Below are 17,829 nucleotides of genomic sequence, written 5' to 3'. Positions count from 1 at the left end.
AATTGCCCTGAATAGGTTTACTCCGGCAACGCAGGATGCTGGAGCAGGCGAAGGACATCGTGAAAACGCTCACTCAGCTGCTCTCAGCTCAGCGCAGACACTGAGGGATCAGAGTGGAAACACTGCTGACATGGCAGTGTTCTCACGACACGCGAGACAGCGGGACAACATCTGCAGAACACACTGAAGAACACGGAGTAACACAGCAGAACTCAGAGACGCATCGGGATGTAAATGCTATGATGTTCAGTTTGTATTGGTGAGTCATCTGTGTATGAATCAGTTTGGAGGATGTAGTTTGTGGTGCTGTTGAATTGTAACACTCACATGTGTTTTTATTATTATGTCCACCCCACTTATGCATGAGTGTAGGCTCAATAACCGATCTGTGTAATGCGCCACAAGCCCTTTTACCCAGATAGTAACAATATTGTGTTGTTTTTACATGGAAATGAAAAGGAGCGCAAAAACCAAAAACATCTTATGTAAAAAATAAAAAAGGTTTAATGCAAGCCGCTCTAACTCACTGTGCATCTAATTTGTCTTCCTGGAGGGACGAATTGTGTTTAACCCTGTAGACCAGAGGGCCCATGGGGGCCTCCTCACCCAAAGACTCCCTCTAATCAGCCTCAATTACTGAGGATAGGAACGTTCAAAGTGCGACCACCTTTAAGCGAGCCTCTGTTTTCTTTCCCTCCCTCCCTCTTCTTTTACTCCAGAGGACAATTTACTGGAAGCACTCCCTGAGCCACTGCTCGAGGGGCGCTCTAGAACAAGGCCCCGGTTAGGCCTGGATTTGCAGCTTGCTGAGTTGATGTCAGATTGGCAGAAAGAGTCCACGTGGGACCAGTGTGGGTGCGGGCCTGGGACTTGATTTGCGTACCCTCTCTCGCCTGTCAGGAATAATTGTTTAATGAGTGCAAAGGGTCAGAGAATCGGAGAGGTCTTTAGTCAGAGCTCAAGGTCTCTCTTCAGGGAAAAAGTGTTTGAATCTGCAAGAGAGATTCTGCTTCAACGAGAGTTTACTGTGGAAGTAACGCTGTTTTTTACAATATGGCTTAATGCTACTTTATACTAAATATTATACTATTTACCTCATCTACAGTTATTTGACCTTTGCAGATTAAGAATTTAAATTGTATGTATTGTTATACATTAAATAACCATTAAGATGCTGCTCACGTATTAACACTTCATTATTCAATAATATACACTTATGGAAGAAGTATTCAGATATTTCATTGAAGTAAAAGTAGCAATAAAACAAAAACAAGTAAAAGTCATGCATTCACAATTTGACTTAAAAGTGCTCTTTATGCAGAGTGACCTATTTCAGAACCATATATATTTTATAACTGTACGACCTGTACTGTTTATTAATTAATAAACTTAATTATTGATGTTTTAAAGTGTTCATCACTTCAATGCTTGATGTTTTGTCATATTTTAAGGGCAATTTTGTACTTTTTACTCAATCGCATTTATTTTACATCTATACTTAGTGGACACTTATAAGATTTTACACAAGTAAAAACTAATAATAAGCTCATAAAATGCTTTTCTCAAGATTTAACTAGTGGATCCAAAACTTTTGTCACGTTTCAGACGTCAATGGAGGAGACATTTCCCTCTGAACTTCTCACATGTTTTATGGACTTAGGTAACTATCTAAATAATCCAACATTTCATTTAAAAAGAATCAAAGATTAGAAAAAGGCCCAGAAAATATTACACTCTCAATGCAGGCAAATTTCCACACGAGATTGTGTAAATTGCATCCTGGACCATCGCTGGCTTCTAAACAGCTTGTACATCCAGCCTGTACATCCAGCCTGTACATCCAGCCTGTACATCCAGCCTGTACATCCAGCTTGTACATCCAGCCTGTACATCCAGCCTGTACATCCAGCCTGTACATCCAGCTTGTACATCCAGCTTGTACATCCAAGCCTGTACATCCAGCTTGTACATCCAGCTTGTACATCCAGCCTGTACATCCAGCCTGTACATCCAGCTTGTACATCCAGTCTGTACATCCAGCCTGTACATCCAGCCTGTACATCCAGCTTGTACATCCAGCCTGTACATCCAAGCCTGTACATCCAGCTTGTACATCCAGCGGCCGATCGACCCGGTCACGGCTTTTTTCTGTCCTGGCCCCACAGTGGTGGAATGAACTCCCCACTGACGTCAGGAAAGCAGAGTCGCTGCCCATCTTTCAGCGCAGGCTGAAAACTCACCTCTTCAAGAAGTACTACCCTGAGCCTTCCACTTAGCACTTATTGTATTCGTATTGGTTTGTTGCACTTATTGTATTCGTATTGCTTTGTTTTTGCACTGTACGTTTGCTCTGGTTTATGCTCTTAGATGCTTGTTTAAAAAAGGAGATGCACTTATGACTTCTGGTGACTAGTTCTCTTGAATACCTATATGTTGAATACACTTATTGTAAGTCGCTTTGTATAAAAGCGTCTGCTAAATGACTGTCATGTAATGTAATGTACATGCAACGCCTAAACTCAGATTAAAGTTGAGAACAGATTTTCAGACGAGAGCAGAAAGATTGACTGTCTTTAAATATTGTTTGATTAGTTGTGATTGTTTTTGATTGATGTTCATATTTGATCAGTTGTGATAAAGATGTTTAAACAGCAGGGGGCGACAAACTCCACCTTGGAAGAGCAGTGCTGGAGGGAGCGCCACACACACACACACACACGCACACGCACACACACGCACACACTGTGCAAATACTGCACACTAATTACGTAGAATTCTGGAGAATCCTCTTATTAGAAGATGACACCATATCTGCCTTCATATCCTAAATGTCCTAAAAAACTGCCTAAAATCGCAGTTATTAATGACAGGAGCATAGTAAAAAAAGAAAAAGAAGTGAAGCTGGAAAGCAGACATTTAGTGGGATTACTTCAGGGAAGACATGCGAGAGAGAGAGAGAGAGAGAGAGAGAGAGAGAGAGAGAGAGAGAGAGAGAGAGAGAGAGAGAGAGAGAGAGAGAGTCCACCATCGCTACACCCCCTCCTACCGCCCCCTCCACTCACTGAAACGGAATTTAAAAATCTTTAATATCTTTCCAGCAACGAGCCTCCATCGCTGCAGCACAAACACATATACATATACACACTGTGGGCCTTTTAAAAAACCAAGAAGAAGAAGAAGAAGAAGAACTAACCTGCAGAATTAAGAGCATCTTCTTCACATTAACATCACTCATCATCTGACAAAAGAGTATTGAACGTATAGCACCGCTGACATCGTGACAACACCAGCTCTGTGTGTGTGGATCTGCAGCTCGCTCTCCCGGTTGTGTAATATCTTCTTCTCTTCTTCTTCCTCCTGCAAGCGGCCGAGACCTGCATCCGCGAGGAGAGACAGGAGAACAAGAGGAGGAGGAGGAGGAGGAGGGGAAAAAACAAGGGGGGATTGCAACATTCATCAGTGCTTATTTTTCTTCCTGTTACATGGCGCAAGGGCTATACAACCGGGACCGTCCTGGGTGTGATACTGCCAAGGTGAATTTGGATATTCAAGCAGCAGCAGCAGAAGTGGTGGTGGCGGCAGTATCCTCCTCCATCCACGGAAGAAGCATCCTCGGCTGCGGCGGCGCCCACACAGACTCCTCGTCCTCCTCCTGCCGGCTCTATGTCGAGTGATGGTCGGCTTGCCTTGCTGGATGCTCCCCGCTCTCTCCGGATCGTCGACGACCGAACCTCCTCTGACCGCAGACCCCCATTTTCGGCGGAAACCTTCCCAGAGCTATAGGGCTACATATGGAAACTGGGGATCAAAATTTTAGGAAAAAGGAAAATATACGCGGTTAATTTCTTTTCTTTTTATTTCTTCTTCTTTTTTTCTCTTTTTTTGATTTTTATCGGTTTCTATCTGTTTTTTTTGTGTGTGTGTGTTTTAAAGCCTGCTAATTAATTCATTCATTTGTTGAGCCTTGATTTCCTCATTCCACCGTTGTGAGAAGACAACGTGATTTTTTTTCTTTTAACCCACAATAGGTCGAGAATCTTGTCGTTAATTTCCTCTCGACGGCACTCGAAACCGTCCATTTGTTTAATCTCTTTTGTTTTCCACTAATATGTTAGATTTCCCTGACCGTCCTTCGTTTCCCTCCTCACTTTATTATCGCCTCGCTTCTTCCCCGTTTGACTACCAAAAGACATTAGAATAATACTATTTTAAATAATCCTCAGGGTAGCTGCGGGTTTAGTTATAATTCAGAATTTTAACTGTTATAGCCTCAGACTAAAGTAACTGTAACTCACTGTAACAGACATATTGAACTGTTCTACTGTCGAGCCCCCCCCCCCCCCTAACCATCTCGATGCTCCGTTTGAGCTCATGTTAATTCAGCTCTGTGCTCAGCTGTAACCTTTACAAGTCAGGAAACAGACCTTTTCTCCTCTTCTTTTGAAGGCCTGTGGAGAATAAACCTCAGTTTGGTTTATCTCACTTCCGTTTTTAGGCTGTGCTGTGCCACTATAGGCTTTAGGACATAATTTGGGTTTTACAGCTCCGTGTTATTATCCACACATCTGCAGCTGGAGGCCTTCTGGGGTGCTGTCATCCTCTGCATACCTGATTTCTCATTTTTTGGGGGGCTGGTGTATAAAAGTAAGAACAAATAGAGAGGGGAGACATCACTGCCTCTTCCTCTCTTTCCCCCCAAAAACCTCCATCCTCAGTTTTTCTCTTGTTTTGGTTCTCACCCAAACGCAACCATAAGGTTCCTACCGCATCCTCCTGGTCCTTCTTCCCTCTCCTTCCGCTCGAGTATATCCCGTTTTTTCGGTTTGGTTTGGTCCCGCAAATTTTCAAATATTTACTTCCTGTACATCAAGAGGAAAGGGGGTCCCCCTTTCATGGAATGCGGAAACATGGGTCTGTTCGACCGCGGAGTCCAGATGCTGCTGACCACGGTGGGAGCCTTCGCGGCCTTCAGCCTCATGACCATCGCGGTCGGCACGGACTACTGGCTGTACTCCCGTGGCGTCTGCAGGAGCAAGTCCATGAGCGAGAACGAGACCAGCAAGAAGAACGAGGAGGTGATGACCCACTCGGGCCTTTGGAGGACGTGCTGCTTAGAAGGTAAGAATAAGACTCTCTGCATGCTCTCCAACACATAACAAAAAACTCTCCCAACAGGGTTTCACTTGTGGGCTTTAATGTTCACGGGCCACAGCACATGTTTTCTTAGGATGTTCTGTTCCTCTCATGCCACTGTGTAAGGACGTGCCTCTGTTTTCCAACATGAAATGCACAGCAAGGATTCACTGAAATTGGTGGTTAAAGGCCAGAACTGATAGAAGAGGGGCAAATGGGACTGCGTCTACACTCGTACACTGCAATAAGTACACGCTTTCTGTTTTGGGATGTCCCTCAAACGGGTTGCAAGGGAAATCTGATTAAACGGACAGAAATGGGGCAAAATACTAATTCTGCTACAAAAAATGGCTTATTTGCTTTCAAGTTTCTTTCAAACCTCTTTGGTTGACACATGCAACCTGTGACCAGTTTAAAAGTCTGCAACGTCAAGAAAACCTTGGACGAAAACTTTCCACTTCAATCCAAACTAATGCATTTCTGTTAGGGTGTTCATCTCTTGCAGAGAGGTTTTTTGAGACAAATCGGAGCGGTCACAGGATTGGTGAAAAAGCCTAATTCTGCAACCTAAATTCGTGTCTTTGCTGCAATTTTTCTTAAATCTGTGCCTTTTTCCTGTGGAAGACTGGATACTTTGACTCCTACAAGTCTCCAATGAAACAGTGAGACAAAGAAGGTTGCGCTAATATATTCATTTCTAGGGCTCACGAGGTGAGAAGAAATGTGGTTTAGATCCACACGAATACAAATCTTTCCTGCAGGCAGGGTGAAGCAGGTTTCTGTTTTGGAACACCTTTTAAGGGGTCAAGGGGAAAAGAACAATCATAATTCTGCTCACACAATTTATGTTTTTGTTCCACATTACATAACATAACCTTTCATTCCTTTAATGAAACAAACTCGCCAAGATAATCACCCTTTTGGTTAAAACGACACACGGTGGGAGACTGCTTCATTTTAAAGGGTCACAAGACAAAAAAAAAACTTGGATATGGATCATCAAGACTAAAACTCTCCACCTAAATCCAGACTAATATAGTCCTGTTAGTGTGTTCATCTCCTGCAGGCAGGGTGAAGCGGGTTTATGGTTGCAGCCTGAAGCTGTTGCATAAAAGCCTCCCACACCATTTTGGAACAGTTTCTCTCGTCAGACGTTAGAGTTGAAATAATGAAATAACAACATATTCAGGAGCTGTCGTTACGGAGGAAGATTCATCATACATCGCCCTGATATATTAGTAAACCGACAGATTGGTCGAACTTTAAATTAGGGACCAGTTAGAGAGGAAGTGACAGAAGGCCACCGGTTTAGACAGGGTGTTTCATTTCATAATGAAGCCCAAGAAGGAAAGTCGCGGTAGAGATGCAGCCTGCTGACCTGCCTGACGGCTTCGCCGATAGCGGGGCTCGCCGCCATGTCACCTTTGACCTTAGATGTCAATCTGCCTCACGTCCTGAGCACAGGTTTGCGGAGACGACCTCTCGAGCCCACCCTGTCGTACGGCGGCGGCGTGCTTGCCGTCATGGTGGCGTTGGGGTGCTGACTTGGAGCGCGGCGCTGTAACCTTGTGAGGGCGCAGGGCGTTACAAATCTGCTCATCTTCTTAGCTGTGACATCCTGAAAAGCCTTCATGCTCCTCTGGCTTCTGTGATAAGCAGCCCGACTCTGTGTGCCTTCTCTTCAAAGCTTAACAACTGGTTTGAAGTCCAATTTTAAGCTCCTATATTCCATATTTTTACATTGATCATGTATAAAATGGCCATGTGAAAACAGTGCGACACTGTGAAATGGCTCCCGTTGGCTTTACTGACGTGAAACTGCAAACAACTCATATACATTTGAAACAAGACAAGACAAACTTTTTGATGGTTCAAATTTAATTTTATAAGCTCATTATTTTTAATACAAAAACTTCAAATCAAAATAAATGTAGTGCAGCAAAAAAGTACATATTTCACCCCAAATCTAGTGGAGTAGAAGTAGAAACGGGCATAAAATGGAAATACTTCACTGTTGTCCTTAAGTACAGTAGTTAGTTGCTTTGCATGGAGCCACCATCTGTTTGTGTCAATGAGAGGCGACCTGTAACGCAAAGGTAGGAGAAAAAGTGAAATTAAAATATCAAAGTGGCACCGCATTAAAAAAAGAGTAGTCTCAGTAATCACCTCGACGTCTGATGGTTTACACCTCGGCTGTTCCTGAGAAGCGGCTCAGGTGTCAACAACAGACAGCTGCGGTTTCACCGGTACGGATCCAGATGTGTTTGTAAGTTTGTGAAGGTGTCACAACGTGTTTCTTGCCTGGATATATAACGGAGAGAACGCTGAATGTGGATGTCGTGCTCTGGTGTATTAACTGTTCCTACAGTCCGATCACAGCTGGAGTGTAATTGTAACAATGGCTGGCCTTTATTTCCGCTGGGCCGTTATTTAATTGGCAAACCAAACGCCACAGAGTCAAGACGGGATCAGAACACCACGCTCTTGGCTCGGGGCGTGCGTGTATGATGCTTTTGTATCGACACAAACGAGCCTCTCCCTTTGAATCCGAGATCAAAATGGCAGGAAATAAACCCAGATTTGTCATTTGTGATTCATGAACGATCCCCAGAAGAGGCAAGGGAGTGGGGAAAAAGGGGGGCATTTACTTACTGGGGTCAGATTCATTTAAATTCTAATTCAAATTATTTCCTGCACAGGAAATTGGGTCTTAAGAAGCCAGTACATTTAATTATAGGTAGTTTAAACCAAAAATCACTGGGGTTGAGAAATAGGAAAGTACCGAGCGGATGCAGCTGCAGAGAGGCAGAGATAAGCAGGCTGCATACCCAGCCTAGATAGTCAGGAGGAGTGAAGTTTAACATTTCAGATGTTAATTAGGCTTCAGTTCGCAGCTCAGCTCAATTGATTCAAAGTGCCAAGATGACTAGCATTCATCTTTCCCCCAGCTCCACTCAAACGAAGCCTCACTGGCGATCAGGCAGCGACGGCCCCGTCCTTATCGCAGCAGAGAACACAGACTGTGTGTTTGGCAGCGCCGGCCCACACATCCTGCTCACAGAGTGGACACAGGTGGGCGACGCTTTCTGTTTGTATAACCAGCTACTGGAGAGGAGAACCTGTGAACAAGCAAAATGGGAATACCCACACTGGGTGCTTCATCACCTCCACCTCTGCTTCGCTCACTCGCTCGTCAGAGAAACACAAATAATCTCTGTCCTGGAAAGGATTGTGTATCTGGTCCAAGGCTGTGGTTTGGTTTTCAATAAAGTGGTTGTGTGTGCGTGTGTGTGTGTGTGCGTGTGTGTGTGTGTGTGTGTGTGTGTGTGTGTGTGAGGTATCTGGACCAATTCAAGCATATTTTAATGGATCTGCATCAGCTTCTTCCCTGAACATTTCTGTGTGTTGTCCACCTCCGCTTGCTCCAGCGAGCATTTCACTGCGTGTCACTGAGGTTGACATTCGCTGAGCTACAATGCTAATAATCATTCGCGAAAAAGCTGCGTACAAAACATTTAATGCTTCCCTCCTGTTGGAGAAGTGTTTGGGGTCAGGGCGTGGGTTCGGGTTAGGAACAGCAGAGATTACCAACTGGTGCATCATTGTAACTTGCATCATTGCAACATATATATATATGTATACATATATATATATATATATATATATATATATATATATATATGTATAAAATAATAGGTGGTTGCAGCTTTAGATCTCGTGCTTAATATCTGAAAATGTGAGATACATATTTAATTTGGCTCTTTCTTTTTCTGCTTAGCACAGGTTTAGATGAGTTTGGGAGTTTGATCAAACACAGAGAACGGTTTGACTCCATGTTTTCAGCAGTTAGATTTTATTAACTGCCAAAACGGCTCTCTGGCTTTTTCAATCTTTGAAAGTAAAACCTGCACCTATTGGTCTTCTGCTGTTGACGTAAAGTATTTTTGGAAGTGTGCATTTTAGACTTACAGTCTTGAAACAGTATCTGAAGTTCAGTGAACACGTGCGGGTGCAGAGAGAGAGAGATTGAGCCGGTGAGACATTAAACACTCCTCTGTCCTATCCGGGACGTCTGTAAGAGCCGCTGAGCCCCCTGTGCTCTCAGACGGGTGAAGCACTCTGCGTTTGCTGCTAATCTGACAGATTCATCTTCATCACAGCGCCGCCCTCAGGCTCCACGGTGGAGGGGAGAGACCGAGTCAGGGAGGAGGTGTGGGAGAGGAATGGTGGACCCTGTGATGAAGGAGGGCCACCATGGTGACTGATGTCTTTTATTACCTGTCTGTTAGGGTTCATCATTTAATGTGCTTTTTCCAAAACTACGATATGTGCAATAAAACTTCCCGCATGTCCACAGTGCACGAGATATCAGCTTTGCAATAATTTAGGACTGCAAGTTATGATTATTTCCATCTGCTGAATCCGTCAATCTGCAATATCTGAACATTGTGAAGAATGGCCGTCACACAAGGCTCCACAGTAAGAGTTGCCAGTTGGCAACCCGTTCCCCAAGTCCCTCAGACGCAGCCTGGCCAATCAAAGCGTAGCATCGGCCAGCTCCGACCACGGTCCGACAACTTTACGACTGCGCTCCACAGACGACTACCATGCAGAATTTCAGAATTTCTTAACTTTCGACTCTCATGTTCTCATTTCTTAATTTTCAAGCTGGTTTAGTGGATTTGGAGCTCGTCGTGATTAAACGTTGCGTCATAGTGATGTGAGTTTCCTTTCATGAAAAAGTGAATTTGAGTTCTCTCTGGTTGACAGCTATGCAGTGTGTATGTGCAGGGCTTTTATTGTGAAAGGAAAGAATGGAAGGAGTGGAAATGGTTGAAAGGAGCCATCTTGCTTTGGTTCGGACTACGGAGTCGACGTATTATTGTACACTAAAGTGTACATTTTAAATATGACCATTACAAACATTATGATTGGTTGATGCCTTTATTTGCGCTGCGTAAGCTCTGAAAAATCAACCGCACAAAAGAAAGTATTGCCTTTTTCACCACATAATGTTTGCATTCTGTTTGAAAGTAGCTCGTCATGACAAATAATAATTGGAAAAAAAATATTGATGTGTGAATTAATCACATGAAAGAAAATGCCCTCAGTGTGCAAAGGCCTTTAGACTGTTGATTTAGTTTGAGTTATAGCCATGGCAAGTATCTTTTTACATTACTGAAGTGTTCTTCACCCAACAGAGATTATGTAGAAAAATGTGCTTTCCTTTATTATTATTTTTTCTTTTAGCTAAAATGGCTACCACACTTGTGTATGGCCTCCCACCGCTGCTGTCGATTACCACAGATCACAGTTCACACATACAGCCTCGTGATTTCATGTATAACCTCGTGGGAGTATCAATGTAGTGTACGTTCATGCATTTGAAAAAACACACGTGGGAGTATGTTGTGTGTGTGCGCTGTTGTGTACTTGTACACATGGTGTTTGTGTATTCTTGTGTGTGCAGCAGGATGAGAGGCAGGCCTGAGATAAAAGCAGATAGCAGAGCAGCAGAGAAGAGCGGGATTAGTCTCATAGTCCAATCAGATCAGGATTACCCAGCTGGAGCATGCCCACCCAGGCTAATGTCCCGGCCTTAAAGTGGCATTACATTGTATTATGACACACGATCCACTGTACAACCAGCTGCATGGGCCGGATTACAGTTAGTCCCGAGTTGAGAGTGGATGGAAAGTGTATTCAGGGGCCTCGCAGACACTCGTTGGAGTAGAAAATGAGCCTCCGTCCGGCTGGTGTCACTACTCCTCCCCCTCAGCTGATCGCTGCTTGTGTAAAGTGACTCTGTTGCACTGCACCGTCACTCTGTCCTGCAGCGGACGATGGATGGGATTCATTTTGCCCTCAGCTGAGACTGCAGACGGTCACTGCCGAACACAACTGTTTTATTGGTCTCCACCTTGCCCTCTCTATTGCCCACTGAGGCCAAATTACAGGCCAGACATTACTGGATTAGGCTGGGCCCGGGGACAGTCTGAGAACAGTGCAGGACTCTGGCCTTCTGTTGAGCTCTCCATTTGTTATAATTCTTCGGTTACAGCGCCGTGCATCAGCAGACTGTGGTACCCGGGTATCAGTGTGGCGTTCATTGATTGGGTTTAGAGTGCAGCCTCAGGTCTGTTTAGGTTTGACACCAGTGCTGTTGTGTTGTAGCACTTTAAACAAATACGGTTACATTTCTATATTAGCATCGCACCTGGAATTGGGAATGTCATTCCTAAAGACTGAGTCTGGACCCTCAGGTGGGTCGCAGGAGATAGGTTTGACAAATACATTTGCAGAATTTCTTCCATAATCTTTTGTTTAACAATCATATCTGCAGTTTGACAGGAGAGAGCCTGAATATTTGTATTCTTCTGATCATTTTTGCCGTCTTATAACATTGAATCTAATATGAAAGGCTGGCGTACATTCTGTTTGTTTGACTGATGAGAGGAAACAAACAACAGCCTGTTCACTTGGTCTCAATGCATTTGGTCTCATTTTTAAGTATTTAACATTTGTAACTGTTTTCAACAACAAATGCATAAAACAAACAACATATATCTCTTCTCAATGGCTGGTTTATCTATTCAAGATGATATGAGGTGATGTGGAATCGCAGTAAGAATGGTCAGGTCTTATTTTAAATAAGTGGGTTCCCAGAAAATGTATGAGTATTATGGTTGTTAGATCATGGTTCAAATTCCTCCAGATCTGATTTTATTAAACAAGACCAAGTGTTTTATCATAAAAGAGGCATACAAATATTTATCCTGCCCCTGCTTTATTTCTTCTACTCAGGGCTGCCGACAAAAGGGGAACACCGGATCAATTTGTCCCAAAAGACCCTGGATCAAAATAGGGCCCTAAAAGGCCCTCGAACCTTTAAATAATCTGTTGGAATAGTTTGTAAAAAAAAATGCCTGATTGTGAAAACTGTATTTCGTATTTGTGAGTCCCATAAAAACATTTTTTCCTCCCTAACGTGACAAAGTGGTCGTAAACAATTAAAGTTTCCCTCCCTGAGTCCCTATAATGCAAAAAAATGGTTTGTTGGCCCCTCCCCTTCCGCCAGTAAACTTTCAAAATGGCAAGTCGTCAAAAGTTGGGTGCTTAGACAAGAAGAGATAAATGAAAAAGAGCAAATGATAGCGGAGGTGCAAGGGACTTTATGGCCAGTTATTTGATGAGCTAGTGTGTGGGAGAGGAGAGTGTCTGTTCCACCATATCCATGTCACTGCAAAGCATCCGATCCCTTTCACAACGTTTCACTCAAAATCCACAAATGTGAACCTCGTCGACAATGTCTGCAGGATGTATCCTCTGGCAACCATGAATTTTTGTACAAAATGTCACGGCAATCCATCCCTCGTTGTCCTGTTGGAATTCTGTACAAACACGTCATTTTGAAAAGGGATTTGGATCACGTTGTTCTGGAAGTAATTAATTATATAAGTCACTATATTTTAAACACATTACTCAACTTGTTGTTTTTTTTAAAGCAAATTTCTAAAAGATATTTTGTTTGTATTACACAACCATTCCCTCACAAAGCCAGAACAGTTCCAAATGCAGTTTTACAGCCCCGACTGGATCTGATCCCTTCAAATTAAAAATAAAAACATTATCCTTAATTATACCAAACTTGAGAGGACAATGGAGGTTTAAAGCACACTTGTATATTAATAGTCATGTCTTGGTGAAGCAGCATCGAGCGTCCTGACTGAGTCTGTAAGATGAGGTGGCCAGCAGACGGCTGTGATGGCATGCTAATTGGTTGAGTGTATGATGGCTCATATGGCTTTGGTCGATGGTAGAGTGGCTGTAAACTTCGGTGGCACTCTCTCATAAATGCTGTCACCCGCTCATCGTGGAGATGACGCCCCCCAACCACCCTCCCCCTCTCGCTCACAGTCGAGATTAAGAGCCTCAGCTATAAAAAAAAAAAAATAAAAGCATTAAATGACGGGACATGAGTCAAGGAGGAGCAGCATTTCAGTTACTACATAATAGATTTCCCCTCTGACCCCCGACACATCGTCATCATCACAGCCAGCAGGACTGTCTGTGTGTGTGTGTGTGTGTGTGTGTGTGTGTGTGTGTGTGTGTGTGTGTGTGTGTGTGTGTGTGTGTGTGTGTGTGTGTGTGTGCCTCTAGCCTTGATTGACACATGTTCTTTTTAGCTGCAGTTGGTCCTGTTGGGTGGGGTCTATCTTTATCCTACATGACCAGAGAACAAATCAATAGCAGACACACCAGGGCTGGTCTTTGTGTAAGCATACTGTGTGGCATCGCATAGGGCTGTTCGGCCTGTTGGCTGCCCGCGTGCACGAGCATTTCCAATGTCGTCTTGCTCCTGTAACGCAACAGATTTACATTTCAAACTGGATATTTTGGGCACAGGTCAAAATGCAGTTCAAGTGCAAGCAGAAGTTTGAAGGAATACTCAAAATATCTGGTTTTAATATCAAACACTTGTCTTGAAATCTTTGTCACAACCAGTGTAAGCAATCTCGTTGCAGATGAAAACATTAAACACAAGCTCTGTAATAAGCCAGTCAGTATTTTAGTATCACTGATGAAAACAAACAGAACTAAACCACATACAAGTGGGCCGAGCTTCTTAAGCCACTGCAGTGCTCGGTCAAGAGCAACAGTAATGTCTCCAGTGTTGTATTTACTCTCTGCTGCCGTTTATCAAACAAATGTTTTTCCCCTTGAAAATGTAGTTTCCATGTTGAAGTGGCTTGAATAACCACTCGATTTTCAGTGAGATTGCACTCTGATTTCATAGAATTGATCCTCTTAAAATGAAAGTGTAATTACCAGCAGACCAATCTCTGATTCCACCGCAGCAGAGCTCCTCTCCGTTCCACTTCACCGACCGTATCCTTAAGCTGTGGAAACATCCCAGAGAGACCCTGTAGTAAATGATAATTAACTGCACATACAATCCATTCATTTTAAGGAGGTGCGATGCACCTTTTTTTCTGCCATTGCACGGAGAAAGTACGACAGTCTGCCTTTTGATTAATTGGTGGTGTCCGTGACGCAGATCATTTGCAATCTATTACAGCGTGTTTGCTTTGTGTCAGAACGCAGCCCAAACACACTGCATCATCTCAGAGCCGGAGGAAGGAACAGGAGCAGAGGCGGTTTGGCGGCTGAGCGTACACCGCCTGCTGATGATGACGATGCTGATGCTAATAATGATAATAATAACAGTAATGATGAAGTAATGAGCGATGGATGTATCACGTCTGGATTAGTACTTTATATCTCTCAGAGATCATCTGTGAGTCTCTTTTTTCCTTTTTTTTTTTAAGGGTCAGTTCACTCAAATCACAAAAACACACTTTGACTTCTTCTGCAGATTTGATTGGAAATAAAGTCAAAGCAACCGTTAAAAAACGGTTCAGAGTAAAGAACATTGTTGCGGTAAAGACAGAGATTCTAGAGATCAAATGATGAATCAGTACATTGAGATAACATCTTGTACGTCAACCAGCAGTGAAAATAATTGTTAGTTGCAGCCCAAGTCAAAACCTCGAGTTGTTTAAATGAGTAAATAAGAGTAGAAGTGTGACAAGTTTGATTTGGGAGAAGAAACTTATTTCAAGCATACATCAGACAAAATAGCTGCTGTGAACTAACAAACAGCTGAAGAGAGGCGGCAGATTGTGTTTCCCTTCTCCTCACCTCCATAATTAGCTTATTATCAACCAAAGAATCATCATTATTATAACTATGTATTATTTTCATTATAAATGAATCTATTGAAACATTTTTTAATCCAGACTGATCCAGACTGATTTTGCTGAAATAAAAAATATAAATAATGAAGGTTTGGCACGTCCTTTGACGTCCATGTTGGGAGCAAAACCTTCTCCTGGAGGCACCAAACCGGCCTTCGTGGCTTCTTGTCCGTCTGTGAGGACGTCACAGCCGCCTGTCAGTGTGGCGCTGCTCAGATGGTCATGTTTACTGCACTCCAGAGTGAGTATTTACTGCAGTCGACAGGGCTGGCAGACCCTACTGTCACAGCAAATGGCGCTGTTGGGAAAACAAACAGTTGTAATGAGACTGTATCCGTCAATTGAGGCCACTTCAATCCAAAACACAAGAGTGTGAGCAGGAGACAAAGGTTGTTGCGTTCATTGACGAGGTTCATAGGAGCAAATGGATGTTTCGGTTTATTTTGGTGGACGATTTTCAAACGACTGAACTGCACGACCACAAAAATTGTTTTTAGCAAATGTTGAATGTGACCTAACTTTAATTGATTTAGGCGCCGTTTGTTCCATCACTCACATGTCTAGCTGGAGCAGCTTGATGGAGTGAGCTGGGTGCTTCACCTGAAGGTTGATGATTTAATCGGCTTCCTACAGGAAATTATGTAAACCTGGTGTCTGGGAACGGCTGACACTCGATTATTCACGTCTGCGGAGGTGCGTACTGTGACTCTCAGACAAAGCATCCGCCGAACTGCTGATTTTATTTTTGGTATTTTTTGCCGGGGTGAAAAGACAACGCTGCCTTAATCTGCAGATCAGAGCGAATCAGGGAATTCGTCAAAATGAAGTCACCACTGTTATTATCGCTGCATCCGGATGTAGGCGAGGTGTTGCTAAGTCCACTGAGGAGGAGGAGGAGGAGGAGGAGGATGATGTAATTCCCAGGCGAGCATGCTGCCTCTCTCCTCCCCCTCTCTTCTGTGCTGTGTGTGTGTGTGTGTGTGTGTGTGTGTGTGTGTGTGTGTGTGTGTGTGTGTGTGTGTGTGTGTGTGTGTGTGTGTGTGTGTGTGTGTGTGTGTGTGTGGTGAGCGCTTATCTTCATCGTCTCTGTGTTCCTGAGAGCAGTAAGGAACAGGATGAATTTTTAATGAGGAGCAGCGTAGCTCCCCTTTGCTCCCTCAGATCGCTTTCCAGGACAGGGAGTCTGTCATGATCATAGCAGCATGCACACAGGCAGCTCTGGGTGAGAACACACACACACACACACACACACACGCTTTCACCTGCAGATGTCATGCAGATGTGACCATGTATGTGTTTTTCTTTCCTCTCAGCAGCGTGACACAGTCACACTGTGTGTCTGTCATCAGTATTGTGTGTCTTTCGTGTGTCATGCCATGACAGCACCGACGCTGCGCCGATCTTTAGGACGACTGCATGAACAAGTTGTGAGAATGAATCTTTCATTTACCCACAGTGCTCTTCACTTCGCTCGCTTCGGGGCAGCTCGGCCACAACGTCACAACACAAACTACTGTTGAAGGCTGCGTGTCCGGGAGATGAACTGAATATAAATCCCTCAATCCACACGTCTCCATTGACTATTGAACAAAATCGAATCATCTTTGCGCTTCATGGCGCCATGCCAGTTTGAGATGAGACAATAAAATGTTGAGAATGAGCAGAACAGTCTGTGCTCGTTTCACGTTCTTTAATCAGTCTGTGGAATGAACACATTCTCACTCCCAACTCATCAAATGCCGCCGCTTGGTCAGTGGCCCTTTGTACAGCATGATGTTCATTGAGTACATGATGCTCCATTTAGAGACAAACAGACCATAAAGCAGGGGATGCTTTAGGGCGGGGCTGCTGTGATTGACAGGTCGCTGCCGCTACCAGAGCCGGCGTCTCTACTTCACTCCTCCACATTTTCCAAATATGGTCACTTCCGTTCATCGGATGCAAAAAGCCAAGATGGCAACGGCACTAATCCAAGATGGTGACGTGAAATTGCCGAACTCGGGGCTTCATAACGACGGCACACAAACCACTGGGTGACGTCACGATGACTACGTCTACTTCTTATATAAAGTCTGTGTTGTGAGCACATCAATTGTGAGCTTTTGATTTACACGTACTGTATGAGTTGGAACTTAAAATTTCTAAAATGTTACAAAAGGCGAGACAAAAGTTCTGCACTCGAGCTTCAAGGAGACGAATAGGAATTGCGAGAATGCCCCAAATTGGACTATTTAATGATCGTCAGGCCTTTTTCTTGCCTTATTGAGGTCATAGCAAGAGCAGTACATGTGTAAATGATAACAATAATAATAGCTGTGTGCCATATAAGTGTCCAGTTTAGAACGCAAAAAAAAACCAGACAGAGAATGTCTAAGGAGAAAACATTACTACACAACACATAAACTAATCGGACCCCAAACTTGATGCCAACGCTAACGACAGCTGTTGTTGCTCGCCCCGTAACATACAACCCCAGCTACGTCATATCGTCATTGTATCCCAGCTGCTGGAAGATCTCAAGCCATATAGTGTCCTTTTTGGTCTTCACAGTGTTGCCGTACATTATCGGGTGTTGAAAGGGGACTCATTATTTCAAAGGCCCATTGTTCTGAAACAGCAGTAGTCTGAAAAATGTCCCACTGGACCGAAATCTGCCCACCGCTAGAACAAAGCATTTCAATGGCCAACACACATTCCGGCGGGTGGCGGTCGATCAAGGTCCGTCCGAATATTTTTTTTCCCCGTGCTTGAATGTTCTGCATGGGTAAGAACCCACAAAATCACATTTTATAAATTACAATGCATATTGTCAGACAAAAATCTGTGCTTGTTGCAAAACGGCTTTCAGCCATGCCGTTATCCTGGAGGTGGCTCACCTAAATGGAATGCGGCCATTATTGATGCCATCAATTACACCTGTGCTCTTCGTGCTTTCACA

The 17,829-nt window shown here is 43.7% G+C and overlaps 2 protein-coding genes across 2 annotated transcripts in view; both read left to right on the top strand.

Moving 5' to 3' along the window:
- rpl27 (ribosomal protein L27) overlaps window positions 1–17,829 on the top strand; it is a 106,671-nt gene that overhangs the window by 4,424 nt on the left and 84,418 nt on the right. The window lies entirely within an intron of this gene.
- Window positions 4,893–17,829, top strand: part of cacng2a (calcium channel, voltage-dependent, gamma subunit 2a) — a gene marked incomplete at its 5' end in the record, with an annotated part of 52,594 nt that continues 39,657 nt past the window's right edge. The window contains one exon of the mRNA XM_079281523.1: window positions 4,893–5,118. Within this exon, the coding sequence (XP_079137649.1) occupies window positions 4,893–5,118 (226 nt within the window). The remainder of the gene's footprint in view (window positions 5,119–17,829) is intronic.

Source organism: Melanostigma gelatinosum, assembly GCF_949748355.1.
Source record: "Melanostigma gelatinosum genome assembly, chromosome: 13".
Lineage (NCBI taxonomy): Eukaryota > Metazoa > Chordata > Actinopteri > Perciformes > Zoarcidae > Melanostigma > Melanostigma gelatinosum.
The sequence above is the reverse complement of the archived record's forward strand: the minus strand, read 5'-3'. Positions and strand labels throughout refer to the sequence as shown.